Consider the following 18743-nt stretch of genomic DNA (forward strand, 5'->3'; position numbering starts at 1 on the left):
AGTTAGGATCACCACTTTATTTTAAGAATGTGAAATGTCAGAATAATAGTAGAGAGAGTGATTTATTTCAGCTTTTATTTCTTTCAAAAGATTCCCAGTGGGTCAGAAGTTTACATACACTCAATTAGTATTTGGTAGCATTCCCTTTTAAATTGTTTAACTTGGGTCAAACGTTTCGGGTAGCCTTCCACAAGCGTCCCACAATAAGTTGGGTGAATTTTGGCCCATTTCTCCTGACAGAGCTGGTGTAACTGAGTCAGGTTTGTAGGCATCCTTGCTTGCACACGCAAGTATGCTTGGGGTCATTGTCCATTTGGAAGACCCATTTGCGAGCAAGCTTTAACTTCCTGACTGATGTCTTGAGATGTTGCTTCAATATATCCACATAATTTTCCTTCCTCATAATGCCATCTATTTTGTGAAGTGCACCAGGCCCTCCTGCAGCAAAGCACCCCCACAGCATGATGCTGCCACCCCCGTGCTTCACGGTTGGGATAGTGTTCTTCGGCTTGCAAGCCGCCCCATTTTTCCTCCAAACATAACGATGGTCATAATGGCCAAACAGTTCTATTTTTGTTTCATCAGACTAGAGGATATTTCTCCAAAAATTACGATCTTTGTCCCCATGTGCAGTTGCAAACCGTAGTCTGGCTTTTTTATGGCGGTTTTGGAGCAGTGGCTTCTTCCTTGCTGAGCGGCCTTTCAGGTTATGTCGATATAGGACTCGTTTTACTATGGATATAGATACTTTTGTACCTGTTTCCTCCAGCATCTTCACAAGGTCCTTTGCTGATGTTCTGGGATTGATTTGCACTTTTCGCACCAAAGTACATTAATCTCTAGGAGACAGAACGCGTCTCCTTCCTGAGCGGTATGACGGCTGCGTGGTCCCATGGTGTTTATACTTGCGTACTATTGTTTGTACAGATGAACGTGGTACCTTCAGGTGTTTGGAAATTGCTCCCAAGGATGAACCAGACTTGTGGAGGTCTACAATGTTTTTTCTGAGGTCTTGGCTGATTTCTTTTGATTTTCCCATGATGTCAAGCAAAGTGGCATTGAGTTTGAAGGGAGGCCTTGAAATACATCCACAGGTACACCTCCAATTGACTCAAATTATGTCAATTAGCCTATCAGAAGCTTCTAAAGCCATGACATCATTTTCTGGAATTTTCCAAGCTGTTTAAAGGCACAGTCAACTTAGTGTATGTAAACTTCTGACCCACTGGAATTGTGATACAGTGAATTATAAGTGAAATAATCTGTCTGTAAACAATTGTTGGAAATATTACTTGTGTCACGCACAAAGTAGATGTCCTAACCGACTTTCCAAAACTATAGTTTGTTAACAAGAAATGTGTGGAGTGGTTGAAAAACGAGTTTTAATGACTCCAACCTAAGTGTATGTAAACTTCTGACTTCAACTGTAGGGAATAGGGTGCCAGTTAGGACGCACCCCCAGTTCCATTACAGTGGAGACCTCCTGCCGTGCTGGGGGTGTCACTACATTGGAGACCTCCTGCCGTGCTGGGGGTGTCACTACATTGTGGTGGGGGTCAGTCCATTTGAGATGCACAATTCAATAAAGAGAGGATTAAAGGGAGGCTTTATGGAGAGCTTGCTGCTGGGTTTATTACGGACCTCTCTAAGGGGAGAGGGAGTGTGACTGAGTCCTCAGGGTCCTCATGCATAAACAGTCCAATTAATACATGAATTATGAAATTACATTGTGTGGTGGATTGGAGAGCGGAAGCAGCAGGGGATTATTCTTTCTAACGGGAATGGCAGGTATTTTTCTCTGCACTCTCACGTCTGTCCCTATGGGAGGGAGGGTCTCCCATGTGACTACTGAAGCCATTTCTGGTTAAGACTAACACAAACCGCTAAATGATGTGTGAATTATATGATGTGAGTTATATGATGTGCTAAATGATTGAACTCTTATTTAAAAAAATTATAATTATATAGTCGGTTGAAAATGAAACCAAAACCCCTCAAATATTATTTGTGATATATCATCAGACATTTCCTTTCAAAATGTCTGTAGGTTAATGCAGTTAGTGAATAATCCAGCTCAATTTATAAATATGTATTTATACTGAACAAAAATATAAATGCAACATGTAAGGTCTTGGTCCCATGTTTTGTGAACTGAAATAAAAGATCCCAGAAATGTCCGTAAAGTACAAAAGTGTATTTCTCTCAAATGTTGTGCACAGATTTGTTTACATCCCTGTTAGTGATCATTTCTCCTTTGTCGATAATCCATCCACCTGACAGGTGTGGCATATCAAGAAGCTGATTAAACAGCATGATCATTACACAGTTGCAGTTTGTGCTGGGGACAATAAAAGGCCACTCTAAACTGTGCAGTTTTGTCAAACAACGCAATGCCACAGATGTCTCAAGTTTTGAGGGAGCATGCAATTGGCATGCTGACTGCAGGAATGTCCACCAGAGCTGTTGCCAGATAATTTAATGTTAATTTCTCTACCATAAGCCGCCTCAACGTCGTTTTAGAGAATTTGGCAGTACGTCCAGTCGGCCTTACAACCACAGTCCATGTGTAACCATGCCAGCCCAGGACCTCCACATCTGGCTTCTTCACCTGCGGGATTGTCTGAGACCATCCACCCGGACAGCTGATGAAACTTTGGGTTTGCACAACCAAAGAATTTCTGCACAAATTGTCAGAAACCGTCTAAGGGAAGCTCATCTGCGTGCTCGTCGTCCTCACCAGGGTCTTGACCTGACTGCAGTTTGGTGTCGTAACAGCTATGTGGGTGAAAGTAAACTTGAACTTGACTAATGTGTTGTCATTGTCTCTCCCCTCTCCCCAGCGGACGATGACTTCTTCGGTGGGGGACACAGGCAGCGGGGGGGGAACCTGAGCAGGACCGGAGGACCCTTCTTCCACGGGTTCGGGGGCTTCCCCCCCTTCGGGTCGGGCTTCACAGGGTTTGATTCAGGTGCACTTCCCCTGCAGCACGGTAATACTTAAAATATGTGTGTACTAAAACTCTGGTTAAACTTAACCTTCTCCTCACAGAAGTTGTTACAACATAAATCATGTTATAATTCACTCATCCCCATCTATTTGAAATGTTACTACGCCCTTCTTTCACGGGTGTGTTTGTAAGACAAATGTCACCCAGAGAGCTGAAACATTTAATTTATGTTACTTTCCCTTTATTGAGAACTCTCTCGATGTTATCACAAAGTTCTTAGCTACAGACTCAGTTGAGATCAAAATGTCAAAAGGAGAAATGGTGGGATATTGGTGTTTACATGGGTGGGATTTGGAGTGTGTATATGAGAGAGTGACCAGTAAAATGAAATGCTCTGTGTGTGTGTGTCCCTCCTAGGTTTCACCTCCCTGGGACATATGGGTGGAGGAGGCTTCGCCGCGTTTTCCTCTTCATCTTTCGGGGGTGGAAGTGGAGGAGGAATGTGCTCCCGCTCGGTGTCTACCTCCACCAAGTTCATTAACGGCAGACAAATCACCACGAAACGGTACAGCACCACACTGCACAGCACAGCTCAGCACAGCACAGCTAGTCAGTCAATGAAATCAATGCTTCACTGACTTGTCCTCACCCTGTGTTAAAGGGTTTCCTCAAAATAAAAACAAACAGGATTTTCCTAGGATGTTGTCCTTTTAACATTGGCTGTAGTCGATTCATCAACACAGTTTTGAATAGTGAAAAACAGTAACACTTAACAATAAGGTTATGATTTAAAATAACTCTGTTGTCTTTAGTTCTAAGTCTGTTTTATCTCCTGCAGTATTGTGGAGAATGGCCAGGAGAGGGTGGAGGTGGAGGAGGACGGTCAGTTAAAGTCTCTATCCGTCAACGGTAAGGAGCAGCTCCTAAGACTGGATAACAAGTGATAACCTCTGCACAACGTTTGAAATACTCACACCTGACCTGGAAACAAACTAAACTAACTCAGCGTGACAGTGCTGCTCAGGGTCGCGACCTTACGGCGGTTGGTTTCTCTCCTCTCTCTCTCTCCCCTGTTGACATTCGTAGTTAACATGTCTCATGGCGAGGAAATGTGTTCTCAACTGAGTTTAGCCGCAGGAGCGAGGGACGTTCAAATACGGTTGTATTTATTCCCGTTTTACCTTTTGTTTTGGGACCATTCTCTTACTAGGACCACTGTTTATTACTGATTTGTACTATTCATTTATTTTGCTGTATTGCAGTTTTTCTATGGGTGGACTTCTTGGCCTTTTAGTTCTAGAAGCCAAGGGCACAAGCTGTACATTTGATCAAAGCATTTGACTGCTTTGCTTTTGTTCATTTGAACTATTTTATTAACTGTCGAATTATCTCAGCCTTAACCCTTTGCCTATTTTTTTCAACTCAAACCACGCCTCTCTAACCTGTACACCATTTTCATATTCATATGTTTCAGATGAACACTTTTAGATGATTAATACATTGATATAGTATTCATATGCATTTGTTTTTGCTTTCTGTTTGTTTGTTTTGGAATAGGAGTGTTTCTTTCATCTCTGCATGATTGCCAATGACAAGGCTGTTCATGTTCTGACTAACTCTTTCATCAATTCATCATAAACAAAAAACAGAGACTATATACAGTACCAGTTAAAAGTTTGGACACACCTACTCATTCAAGGGTTTTCTTTATGTTGACTATTTTTTACATTGTAGAATAATAGTGAAGACATCAAAACTATGAAATAACACATATGGAATCATGTAGTAACCAAAAAAGTGTTAAATAAATCAAAATATATTTTATATTTGAGATTCTTCAAATAGCCACTGTTTGCCTTGATGACAGCTTTGCACACGCTTTGCATTCTCTCAACCAGTTTCACCTGGAATGCTTTTCCAACAATCTTGAAGAAGTTCCCACATATGCTGAGCACTTGTTGGCTGCTTTTCCTTCACTCTGCAGTCCGACTCATCCCAAGCCATCTCAATTGGGTTGAGGTTGGGGGATTGTGGAGGCCAGGTCATCTGATGCAGCACCATCACTCTCCTTCTTGGTAAAATAGCCCTTACACAGCCTGGAGGTGTGTTGGGTCATTGTCCTGTTGAAAAACAAATGATAGTCCCACTAAGCACAACCCAGATGGGATGGCGTATCGCTGCAGAATGCTGTGGTTGCTATGCTGGTTAAGTGTGCCCTGAATTCTAAATAAATAATAATATAATAATAATATGCCATTTAGCAGACGCTTTTATCCAAAGCGACTTACAGTCATGCGTGCATACATTTTTGTGTATGGGTGGTCCCGGGGATCGAACCCACTACCTTGGCGTTACAAGCGCCGTGCTCTACCAGCTGAGCTACAGAGGACCACAGACAGTGTCACCAGCAAAGCACTCCCACACCATCACACCTCCTCCTCCATGCTTCACGGTGGGAACCACACATGCGGAGATCATCCATTCACCTACTCTGCGTCTCACAAAGACACGGCGGTTGGAACCAAAAATCTCAAACTTGGACTCATCAGACCAATGGACAGATTTCCACCGATCTAATGTCCATTGCTCGTGTTTCTTGGCCCAAGCAAGTCTCTTCTTGTTATTGGTGTCCTTTAGTAGTGTTTTATTTTGCAGCGATTCGACCATGAAGTCCTGATTCACGCAGTCTCCTCTGAACAGTTGATGTTGAGATGTGTCTGTTACTTGAACTCTGTGGAGCATTTATTTGGGCTGCAATATCTGAGGCTGCTAACTCTAATTAACTTATCCTCTGCAGCAGAGGTAACTCTGGGTCTTCCTTTCCTGTGGCGGTCCTCATGAAAGCCAGTTTTATCATAGTGCTTGATGTTTTTTGCGACTGCACTTGAAGAAATGTTCAAATTCTTGACATTTTCCTTATTGACTGACCTTCATGTCTTAAAGTAATGTTGGACTGTCGTTTCTCTTTGCTTATTTGAGCTGTTCTTGACAAAATATGGACTTGGTCTTTTACCAAATAGGGCTATCTTCTGTATACCCCCCTACCTTGTCACAAAGCAAATGCATTAAGAAGGAAATAAATTCCACAAATTAACTTTTAAGAAGGCACACCTGTTAATTGAAATGCATTCCAGGTGACTACCTCATGAAGCTGGTTGAGAGAATGCCAAGAGTGTGCAAAGCTGTCATCAAGGCAAAGGGTGGCTATTTGAAGAATCTCAAATATAAAATATATTTAGATGTGTTTAACACTTTTTTTGGTTACTACATGATTCCATATGTGTTAATTCATAGTTTTGATGTCTTCACTATTATTCTACAATGTAGAAAATAGTAAAAATAAAGAAAAACCCTTGAATGAGTAGGTGTGTCCAAACTTTTGACTGGTACTGTATATATATATATCTATATTGTATATACAGGGGATTGTGTGTACTTTGTAAAGAAAAAACAATGATAAATGTTTCAGAATTGGTCAATAAATCTCAGCATGACCCCTTTATAAGGGCTGTTGCATTCACAATTAATGTGTGTGTGATGATTCTGTTTGGCTTGAGTGACACCTTCACGACCCCCACCCCACTCCCTCAATGTGTGTGTGCTTACTTGATGACCCCTGCTTAACACAAACACACAGAGAAAAGGAAACCACCCTCACTGTTTAAAAAAAAAAATCACTCATCACGTCACACTCACGTGTTCATTTTAACCTACTTATAAAATAGTTTTACTGCTAAGCTAATCGATTACACCTGCATTTTTGTAGTGGTTCATCATATCAAATTCATTCAGCTCCTGAGTGGCGCAGTGGTCTAAGGCACTGCATCGCAGTGCTAACTGTGCCACTAGATCCTGGTTCGAATCCAGGCTCTGTCGCAGCCGGCCGCGACCGGGAGACTCATGGGCGGCGCACAATTGGCCCAGCGTCGTCCAGGGTAGGGGAGGGAATGGCCGGCAGGGATGTAGCTCAGTTGATAGAGCATGGCGTTTGCAACGCCAGGGTTGTGGGTTCAATTCCCACGGGGGGCCAGTATAAAAAAAATAAAAAATAAAAAATGTATTCACTAACTGTAAGTCGCTCTGGTTAAGAGCGTCTGCTAAATGACTTAAATGTAAATGTAAAAATTCAGTGATAGCTGTCTCTTCATGGACTATCAATATAGAATAATTAGCTAGCATCAACGAAAGAGACACTATGGCAGTATTAGTTGCCTTTGGTCAAGAATGTTCATCTCAACAAAAGGTACGTATTCCTACACACACACTCTCACCCCTCTTGAATCCATTAAGCTGTGTCCCATGTCCTCCCTTGCCCTCCTAGTTGCAGTAAATGTGTTGATGTGTTTGTTTAGAGAATGGGTGTCATACACATCCTCACCTCAGCGTTTCCCTGGCCTTCGCAGCATAGTGTCTGCGTCCCAATTGGCACCCTATTCCCTATATAGTGCACTAAATAGGGAAAAGGGTGCCATTTGGGACGCAGACGGTGTCTGTTTTGTCCTTCATCTAGCAACATGTAATCTGTTTATCAGATGTGATTACCAGTGTGTTGTCTATAAACCATAGGTTTAAAACAAATCAGCACTGCTTCAATGTTCAATGCAATGTGTTATTATGGAGACTGGGCTGCTTTTTCAAATGGTACCCTGTTACCTACATAGTGCACTACTTTTGACCAGAGCCCTATGGTCCCTGGTCAAAAGTAGTGCACTATATAAGGAATAGGGTGCCATTTGGTATATAAGGAATAGGGTGCCATTTGGGACGCAACCCGGGTTTGCTGCTAAATGACGTAAATGTAAATGTAATGTAATGTATTGTCCCTTAGCACTGGGCAGTTGTGTTCAGATGCTGTGCAGCCGTGCCACTGTTTGATACTGGCAGTGGGTATAGATGGTGGCAGACTGGCAGCAGTTGCCACAAGGGTTTACAGCTGTTTATTATGCCCTGCAGCAGAAGGGAAGTGTGTGTTTTGAGGGTGTGTATTTGGGTGTGTGCGTGTAAAACACAGGTCAGTCGTGCACAGCAGTTCTGAGGAATGTGCTAAAAGGGGGTCAGTTTATTTACACAAGCTTCAGTGCATTTTTGTGAGAGGCGTTACATGACGGGATAAAGCTGTCACTGTGGAGCAACGAAAGCAGAGAGAACAGGTCTGTCGACCCAGTTTACTGTCCCATTTATGTTTTGTGTAAGAACTACCATCCTCTCATAGGAAACTGTTCTAAACTAAAGAAGCAATACATATAGGCACATGGTAATACACCCTTATCTGACCTTTCTTGGGTTGTATTCATTAATGCACACTGTCGCAAAACATTTTGCAACGGAAAACGATAACAAGCGTTTCTTATTGGACAAGCTCAGGTAGTCCCTCCTTGTTTCAATCTGTTTTCTTCCATTTGGTGCCTAGTCAATACGATCCTGTATTTCACAATTTTGGCTTACAGCGCTATTTGTCCTTCAAATTCCTTCTCAGCTGTGGTAGCCATTTCTCCCTCACTCTGCTGCTCTGTTGATGGTTTTAATTCTCACCTGAAGGTTGATTGAAGTGGTGGCTGCGTTGCTAGGTGACACTGTGGCCTTGTCCTTGTGGCTGCCTGGCTCAGTTTACCTCTGTTGAGTGTCTGTGTGTGCGTGTGAATGTGAGGAGATGTGCTGATGAGTGGAGGAGATTATCGAACCCTCCACTGTGGTAGAGCTGACAGGGTAAAGAGAGTAAGGCCCCTGGCTAAATACCGGGACTATCACTGCTGTTAAAAATGTTTACAATTCCTGTTAAGGCCTTGCATTCAATTGAATTAGAACACACCTTGCCCTCGTGGGAGATTTGTTTTTATATTTTAAGGTAAAAAAAGCATCATGAATTAGTCTTCCCATTTGCTTTTTAATAACTGTTTGGGCCAGTAATTATGAAAACATAAAATGTATGTAGGGCTTGAATATATTGATTTCCTCCAGTGTAATGAAATTACGGTAGGAAGTATTTTTCCATGGTGCAATAGCTCCTCCTGCTGACTGAAAACTGCCATTGCATTTATGTGTTAAAACACAATAGTACACAACGGTATTTTCTTATGATTAAATAATTGAATCTGCATTTATTACAAACTAATGATATGTTATACACAACAAATGTTGAAATGTAGGCCTGAAGACAATCCGGAAGATAATTAAGGTAATTAAGCAATTAACATCCTTTCATGCTTAGGGTCATGTATAAAAATGCTGGGCAGGCCATACTTTTGGATACCATGGTTATGCCCCCATAGGATGACAATGCCCCAATCCACAGGGCATGAGTGGTCACTGAATGGTTTGATAAGCATGAAAACGATGTAAACCATATGCCATGGCCGTCTCTGTCACCAGATCTTAACCCGATTGAACACTTATGGGAGATTCTGGTGCTGTGCCTGAGACAGCATTTTCCATCAACAACACCAAATGTATGGTATTTCTTGTGGAAGAATGGTGTCGCCTCCCACCAACAGCGTTCCAGACACTTGTAGAATCTATGCCAAGGTGCATTGAAGCTGTTCTGGCTCGTGGTGGCCCAACGCCATATTAAGATGCTTTATGTTGGTGTTTCCTTTATTTTGGCAGTTACCTGTAGCTCTACCTACAGTATGAGGTCAGATTAAGAGATTTTGACATAAATATTATACTGTACCAAAACATAACTCTAAGATTCACAAGTGAATCATCATTCTCAGGTAGAAATGTTTTGTGTTCTAAAAAAAGTTCCAAATGTTTTGCAGTAAACAGCTTGTATTTGGTTATTGTAATGTAAAATGTCTTCCAGCTTCGTAAAAGATATTTGAGTTTTTTGTTTTTGATATCTTGGACCAAAGTCATTCACGCTGATTTTCTGCATATACTGCAAAACAAAAAACATTCTGATGATCCACCTGTAACCTAAATGTCTGACATTGCAAATGTATATATTATTTCCTCATCGTTTGTATTATTAATGTGGCTAGCACAGTGGAAGGTAGGTTCTAGTGTTCCTGCCAAATGACACCCTATATAGTGTGCTACTTTTGACCAGGCTCCATAGGGCTCTGGCCAAAAGTACTGGACTATGTAGGGAATAGGGTGGGTACCATTTGGGACATAAACAGAGTTGAGCTGTCTTCCCCTGTCTGTAGTTGTCAGCCACACAATGTAATTAAGCTGTAGTTAATCTTATTGTACTGTATGTCTGTTGCTGCTTCTATAGTTCACTTTCTTCAGTGGCTGAACCAATGGGCTGTCTGTCAGCCTGTCAATCTCTTTACATTAGTCTAGCTTTGTTGTGACTAGCCCTACTAGTTTAGCTACCATAACAAGGTGGAATGAGCAATGACATGATACTACTATCCATGTCTCAAACCACAAGCCACTTTATGGTCAAGTTGCCAGCACCTCCGTGAGCACAGGATGATGCCATTGGTCTTGCAGTTGCTCATGCAGTTGCTAGAGGCAAAAATATGAAAAATGAACACCAGTAAGCTTTTATGATTGAAAACTGAAAGGCTGGATCTCATGCTCATCCATTACTAATGACAGATCTTGTTTTGATTTCCTGTCCCGGGGCCACAAAATGGCTTCCTGATCGCAGCAGGCAGCATCCTGTTTGAATTGCATTCCACGCAACTGTCATCGCCTGGAGCAGCAGGCCCATATCTGTCCACCATCAACGCCTGGGTTGTCGGCTGCTTTATGAAAGATTGAGGAGATAGAGGCTAACACCGGGACAAACCCAGCTATTGCCTGACCGTGTTTGAACAAGGGCACAAAAAGACATCCTTTTCTCTATTATAGTGCACTACTTTTGACCAGGGACCATAGGGCTCTGGTCAAAAGCAGTGCACTATATAGGGGATAGGGTACCATTTGCAACGTAGTCATTATCAGTGTGCTCAGTAGTGGTGTCACCTCAGCAGACTACTGCTGCTGCTGGCCGCCTGCCCGGGATGTATATTAAAACATGGGGGAGGGAGAGACTATTGGGAAGATTAGCAGACTTTTGCATCGATAAGTCGATTATGTTGATAGGGGTTGGACGTTGAACCCCAAACAACAGTGTGTAGCCTTCTTCAGAGCAGTCAAATCCAGTAGGCCTACATAAGGTTTGTCCAAAACATGATTAAGGTAGGTAAGTGTGTTTCTCTCTGAGAAGAGCTATGTGTGTGTGTGTGTGTGTGTGTAGTGTGTAGTGTGTGCGTCAGGATGTAGACTCGTACACCCTGGACTGAAACAAAACAAATGATAGACACCCTTCAGACAATAGATCTAAATGTATGCATGGAGAAGCGGGAACGTCTGTTCTGTAGTCAAATTAAGTCTTTGATCCAGAAAATAAAAGGCTGCATTTATGACTATTAAAATATCTCATTATTATCATTGCTGTTTGATATTGTTTTGTTTAAATCAATTAAATGATAATGGTTGCACGGCTCTGTGGGGCGGGGAGTCTTATCGCCCAGGTAACAACCTCATAATACAAACAAATATTGATCCGCAGAGCAGGGACATGTTGACAATACGCCTCACAGCCCTGGATTCTCACACGGTAAAATGCAATTACTCTCCATTTCTCCAATGCAAAACTGATTAGATATTCAGGCAGTCTGCAGAAGGGAATACGCACTTGGATTAATTGTCTTTCAGAGCTAGAAGGAGACCGAAGCCAGGGGAATACCTGAGCCGTAAACCACCAATTGTGTATGTTATTCCACCGAGGGGATTATCACTACGTGGTGTCAATCCTCCATTTGGGATGTGGACTTTAGAAACTGATTTGTTTGGCAGCCTTTAAAAGACTATTGCGCCCGCTTGCCTCTCGCAACTTAGACTGCAAATTTGCCAGGGTCGCGATTGCTGACCTCATGGTAATAAGATGTCTGGTCATCAAGTGAGTTGAAAATTGCGTCGCAAATGGTAACCTAAGCCCTATGTAGTGCACTACCCTTGACCAGGGCCCATAGGGCTATATAGGAAATAGGGTGCCATTTGGGACATAGACAAAGTCTCACTGTGCTGCTTCCTTTGTCTCAGACAAGGCTTATTACAGCCTGAATGAGGACCGGCTTATCCGATTGTTCGCTACCTTCCAGCATCCTTCCCACCGGTTTTTACTTTCTCTGCCATGTCTGCAGATTGGACAAGTGATATGATTTGGAGCTTGATAACTATGGAAATTGAGCTTCAACAACTACATAGATGAAATAATTAGTGGCTGATAAATAGGGTCACATATCCAGAAAATAGAGGAAGAGAGAGAGACACGTTTGTTACCTTAGTGCTTACTGCCAGTCAGGACAAAATGGCACAAGACACACACACACACGACCTAAACTGATGAGAGAGAGAAAATACTGTAAGAGACTTGAGGGGTACAATGCTTTACTTTTAAGTAGTTATTAGATCTAGTCCGACTCAGAAAATGTGCAAAATACCAAATATAATTGTATGTTACAAAAGGTAATCCTTGTGTATACATTGTAAAGCCCAGAATATAACGCAATGTCCTCCAAGGCAATTTTTTCAATGCAGTCCATATGCAGTGCAGCACTTAGGCCTAATCTTATTCCAAGCAGATTGGCCAGTGTGTCCCTAAGCATATCCACTGGTTTGATATGTCACTCTAATGGCATGGGATTTGTTAAAGGCTTGACTGTTGGATATGATGGAAGGATGATGGAGGGGGTTTGAAAGCTAGTGCAGACCTCTCTCTAAATGAAAACAGGTTTGGCACGAGAGAGCATCTGGCTCCTTTCTTGTCCTCTTAATTACAAAACACAATGGCGGTGAAATCTGCCCATGTAATCTCAGAGCATAATAAGTCACCCCTGTCTCCCCCTATACACTGCCACTAATTCAATATAAATGTAAATTACCGAGAGAAAATAACGAAATCTCATTTTATTTACATGTCTAATCACAATAAAGCGCGGCCACGTGAAATATGAATGAACTCTATGGTTGCAATATGAAAGCAAGGGATTGCTGCAGCCAGAGGGGATGTTTGAAAGTCTTTGCGTTCCATCCTCTTGGTTTTTTGGGTACGGCTACACGGGTTTGAATCACACTTGTGTTCTCTATAGGCAATGTAGTGTCGAGTCAATGTTGCTAATGATGCTGTTAAACAAAGGAGTCCACTTATACTGAACTTTGATCATAAGTTTTATTCATATCACAAGATTTCAGCATAAGTGTACAGATGTATATAGCATCCGGAGAGCAGTGTTTCCCAAATTGCAATGGCCGCTCTGCTCTTCTTTGTCTCCATCCAGTACTTATAATATTCCCTAAAATATGGGTGGCTCCCTCTACTGTCCAATCCCCTGTCTTCTATGGGGCGTCACCCTAAAAACGGCTCCCTTTCCTCTAAATAAACATCCTCTCAGGTTCCACTTAAAACATTATCAAAGTCATAATCTTAATACACTACAGCAACATATAATAAGAGAAGCTTCTCATTCTCACTTTGATTGTGTTCCTCGTGTCAAGGATGTCACATTGTACTAAAACATCTATATTCTGAACAGTCCCTATTCAACGAGCACAACAGCTGATGCCTATAATTGTGTGATAATGATCACCTTATTAATACGTGGCCAACACAGATTAACACTCAGGCTTCATATTGCAACATAAAGGAGACTCTCCCTCCCCACAAGTCATGATTCAAAGCCTTGTATAAAAGTGGTTTTGACAGCTCAGATTCATCCACTTCACCATGGGTGGCCAGGCCCAGGGTACCCCTTATCAACTTTTATGTGGGTCTTTGTGGCACTGCCTTTGACCATGCAGGAGTTGGTTAATAAAGGTAGATTTACATCTATCAGGTGCGGGACGAGTAAGTCTGACCTTGCCTCGATGCCTTTTTATCAGATTCTCCCGGAGAATCATGTCGCTCTTCATGCTATCACTTTACATTTGCATGCGCCGCCGGTGACCATAAATTGCACCGGTATAAACTGTGTACAAACTCTGAGGTGTTGGAGCAAAGTAAATCTAGCTTTAGGTTTACAGATGTGTGTTCTGCTCGCAGGTCCCTGCTAACTACTCTGACCACCCATACAGGTCTGGAAGATGACGACCGGCGACAGAACACCCTCCTCGGTCTCCCCTCCCACCAACGCTTCCTGAGGAATAGCCCACAGAACCCCCCAGAGGAAGATGAAGAGCGTGGCCAACAGAGCCTGGGACTCACCAGAGGTGTGTCCCCCAACTTAGTGTTCTCTCCTGAGGAGAAAAGTTATAAGGTGTGGAGGCTGTACAGAGAGGCCCAGGAACAGGCCTGCTGTGTCAACAAGATCTAATTTCCCTTCGAAATTCAATGTGTTATGGATTAACCTCTATTTTTGACGCATTAATTCCATGTGGTTACAGGGTTAATTCTGCGTGGTTAAGGGTTAAAACAGAAACAACTCAAAGGTTAACAGTTTAGGCATTAATTCTGAGTGGTTAAGGTTAGGGCTATGGTTTGGGGAAAGCTTAAAACAATATCATTAAAAACAATGCGCTGTTTCCATCAACTATCATCAAGTATTCTCACGGCTTGCTAGAGTATTGTGAACAGTGGTGGCACAGTGGTCTAAGCAGCACGCTCTAACTCCAAGCATTATGATTTGCGCCCAGTGCTGCGCAATCGTTTTTTGTTTTTTTAACTGACTGGGGACATTTTTAAACATCCGAAATCTAAGTGATCAGGCTGGTTCTAGAGTAGACTGTAAAGCACTTTGTGACAACTGCTGATGTAAAAGGGGCTTGAAAAATACATTCGAAATTTGAATTAGACATGTTCTAAACAGGAGGTTGTAATGACTTCTGTCGAGACTGAAAGGGACACATATTTCCATCTAATTCAAATTCAATTTGTTGTGTTCCTAAACGTTGTTAATGAAGTTGTTGATTGTAGAACACACTTAATGTGGTGTTTGTTTTTTGGATGGATTAATCATTGGCCTCCAGGCTAAGCTTTGTTTGAAGAAAAGAACACAAAGTGACAATGACAAAGGTAGCGATGCTTGACTGGTTGAGGTCAACATTGAGGGGAATGAAAGGACTGACTAGTTCATTAGAGGGCTCTGTTGTTCTGCAGTGTAATGACTCGGGGTCAAAGGTAATCCGCTGTTTTCCTCCAGGGGTCACAGGGTCAAACACAAAAGCCCTGCAATTATCTTACACACACTCAAAGATAGTTCACTCAGGCCGTTTACCATTGAAAAAAATTGTCAGTTCGATGAGGGGTGTTGTCGTCAACCGTCTGAATTCTATGACGAAGGTATTTCAAATTCATTGACCTCATGAATATGCATAGACTGTCTTGGATTTAAACAGGGACAACTCCGATATAATGTTTTTTTTTCTCAAAGTTGCCGGGATGTCACATGCATCACACTTATATCAGAAACAACTCCTCACTTGCTTAATAATCAATGATCTGCTTAAGGTATACAGATTTTTGGTGAAGAAAACCCTCTCGCTTCACCTCTTCCTCTCTGATTTAGTTCATTGACTTTCTTTGAACAAGAAAAAAACAGCGACCGGGGTGTCTCTGACACATTGAGTACGGTTACATGCCCACAATAATGTGAATATTGTGGATAGTCAGATTAATATAATAGTTCGACTAAAATGTTTACATACTTTGCAAGAAGAACGAGTTCCCTAATAATCCTGTTTACATGGACACATCTGAAATCAGGCTACCTGATGGCACTGACCATATTATTTTTAGGAAGCATATTTGATTCTAAATTGGGAGATATATAGTTTATGTGAAAACTATTTCTAAGATGCATACATTCAGTTGTTCCGAACTCACGCTAAAAAGGGAGGCACGCTCGGCTGCTGCTAGCACTTGCGCAGATTAAATACACAGCTGGAACGCCGATTAAGGTGTTTACATGTCCTAATAATTCAAAGAATTGCTCAGAAAACCTGGTGTTTTATTCAGCGTGTGCTTACTTCGATTTTGACCTTTTAAGATAAAGATTAAGATAAACAGAATAAGGTGTTTATATGCATATTGCATAATCTGTCTACTGCCATAATTATTAGTGTGCATGTAAACGTACTCGCTGAAACACAGGGGTCATCTGGTTATAATGAGACCTCAATTATGTTGGGGATGGACTGGTGGTAGATTTGAGCAATTTCATGTTTTTTAAGATAAGCAAAGGAATTTACACTTTTACCAGGACATTGTCTAAGCTTATGCCTGATTTAAGTTATAATGTCAATAATTAAGTATTGAGGAAAAAATATAGAAGTGTAGAAATGTAGATCTGGTACACATTCTACTGAGGTAAGTAGCATGTAATTTTCTGTTTGATGGCCATTTCTCCATAGGACACATGGACACCAAGAGGAAGAAATATCCTTGGAGGCAGGAGGCGGAGCTTAAAAAGAAGAGAACACCTCGATTGGCTCCTCGAATCGGTGCCTGGTTCTAAAGCACCACCATGGCTCCGCCCTTCCCTGTACGTGTCATCCGGAGGGGAAGAGCATCCGTAGATGTGGCATTAACACAACTCAGCCCTAGAGTTCCCAAATTCAGGTTACTCTTCCAAAACTCCCAGGTTTTGCAGAATTCCTGGTTGGACGATTCTCGGAATCGTGGGAATAAGCAGGAAATCCAGATCCTCCAACCACAGGTTTTCTGGAAAACCTGGGAATTTGGGGAAAGTTACTGGAATTTTGCAAACCTACTTAGCCGTCTAGTTTGATCATGCCAGCCCACCACCACAAACACTATATAGCCTCAAAACATGGTTAAAACTAATGTTGATATCAAGGCTGGTCAGTCCTTGCATTCATAGCTCTGTCTATGAATTTGAGAGTGGTTACATTTCTCCAGCCCCATCCATCAGCTTTTTACCAAAACAGGTGCAGGGAGTCGCTTTGTTATTGTTGCTACTGCTAATTGCCGCTTTAAAGAGATGTGAAGAAGCAGAGTAAGTGTAATGGGTCTGAATGGTCTGGAAGAGCCTGTAACAGGAATGTAAGTGATGATGCCAGAGACCCTGAAGGTAATTAAGGTATATGTGGGTCTTTAAACCTTACAGGGATAGTTCATCCAAATGATTTAGGTGAATTTGGGTGAACTATCCCTTTAAAGACCAATATGAGGTTAGAGAGAAAACTGTCCAGAGAGACCAGAAAACTTGACTTATCTAAAAGGAAAAAGAGCACATAATAAAGAAGAAATGCTGATTAAAAAACACACTTATATAAAAAAGGGCTTTATAAAATACATTTGATTGATTGATTGATTGATGTAGAAATCATACAAGAATATACTATATATTTTGTCTGCAATGAGTGAAATATTGTCACTGTCTGCACCAAAGAGAACAGTAATACCAAAGTAGCCATCTCACTTTCTCCACTCTCAAAAAGACTAGTCGCTTCACTGCTTCGGTTGGGATGGAAGTTCCAGTGTTGAACATGTAACTCTTTCATAACCGTTTTATTTGATATTCTTTGATTGGTTTAGTTTATTGTCAATTTGCTTTTATTCATGCCCAATGCCAGGGGAGATGGAATGAATGTGAGTTTCATTTTCTATAAACGTCCACCAATAAAGCTTAATGTCAACCAGATATGTGATGGTTATGTATTCACGTTGTTATGTGGTTGCTGAGGTATATATAACACATTATCCTTCAATAAAGATAGAACGCATTAGTTTCCCAATGTAGTGAAATAATGGATATCTATTGAATTCTTTCACTCTCATTGTGATAATTTTGATGGCATCTGAAATGTTGCTTTCAATATGATGCATGGCCTTGTATTCATTGTGACACATATATACTGTAGCTGTATAATTATGAATTGTATGCATTATTTAGTGACACGGTCCAAGTGAAAAACATTTCAAGTGTCACTTGCTTTTCCTGAACATTGCAATTTAAACGTACCGAATGCATTTTTTTCCCAGTCCTTGGTCGAAAAAAGCATTCAATGTCAATTCTATGTTGCTTGGAAAAGAAAATGGCTTCAGCAACCTTCAGAACTCAGTGAACGTTGACCTCTGGACTTCAATATTACTTATTTTTTGTTGAAACCTTATTCTTCCAGGTTTCTTCAAAGTCTGTATTCTAGGTTGCTTGAAAAAAAGTATCTAAATTGGGAAGCATAAACAGAGCAGAATAGCCTAGTGTCCCAAATGGCACCCTATTACCTATATTGTGCACGTCTTTTGACTAGGGCTGTATGGGGAATATGGTGTAGGGGATAGGGTGCCGTTTGGGATGCTATTCTCCTCTTTTAAAACTGCACTCCTTCCTTAATTGAAAAGACATCTTCAGAACAGCCCAGGATTAGGCTGTCATTGGCAGGGCTGTGAAGGCAGCGACATTCTCTGTGTGAATGTCGACAGTGTGTTGTATTATTCATGGGCTAAAAAACATGCACATGACCTACAGAATAATTTGGCCCTTGTTCCTAGGAACCAGGCTCCAGTCTCTAAAGGTTTAATTAAAGTCTGTAGAGGCAGTGGCCCATCGTCCTCCATTGCCTTTCATTTAAACACTCCATGCATCCCAAATGGCACCCTATTCCCTATACAGTGCACTACTTTTGACGAGCTCTGGTCAAAAGTAGTGCACTACCCTTTCATTTAAACACAGCCTTCATCCCTGAGTTATTATGTGTGTCTGTCCTGCTGACTAGGAAGACAGTGAGAAGTGTAGTGCCCATTCAAAAAATACAAACATTATTATTTTTCAATAACAGAACAATTAACATTGCTCTGAATTTGGAAGTCAACAATGGGTACTGTAAATGTATGGTGAT

The 18743-nt window shown here is 41.6% G+C and overlaps 1 protein-coding gene across 1 annotated transcript in view; it reads left to right on the forward strand.

Annotated features, from left to right (window-relative positions):
• Window positions 1-17646, forward strand: part of LOC311143346 (dnaJ homolog subfamily B member 6-like) — a 48141-nt gene extending 30495 nt beyond the window's left edge. The window contains exons 6-10 of the mRNA XM_084179187.1: window positions 2841-2990; window positions 3366-3513; window positions 3787-3857; window positions 14019-14153; window positions 16293-17646. Of these exons, the coding sequence (XP_084035313.1) occupies window positions 2841-2990; window positions 3366-3513; window positions 3787-3857; window positions 14019-14153; window positions 16293-16396 (608 nt within the window). The 3' untranslated portion in view covers window positions 16397-17646. The remainder of the gene's footprint in view (window positions 1-2840; window positions 2991-3365; window positions 3514-3786; window positions 3858-14018; window positions 14154-16292) is intronic.
• Window positions 17647-18743: the final 1097 nt, after the last annotated feature.

Source organism: Coregonus lavaretus (genome assembly GCF_964263955.1).
Source record: "Coregonus lavaretus genome assembly, chromosome: 2".
Taxonomy (NCBI): domain Eukaryota; kingdom Metazoa; phylum Chordata; class Actinopteri; order Salmoniformes; family Salmonidae; genus Coregonus; species Coregonus lavaretus.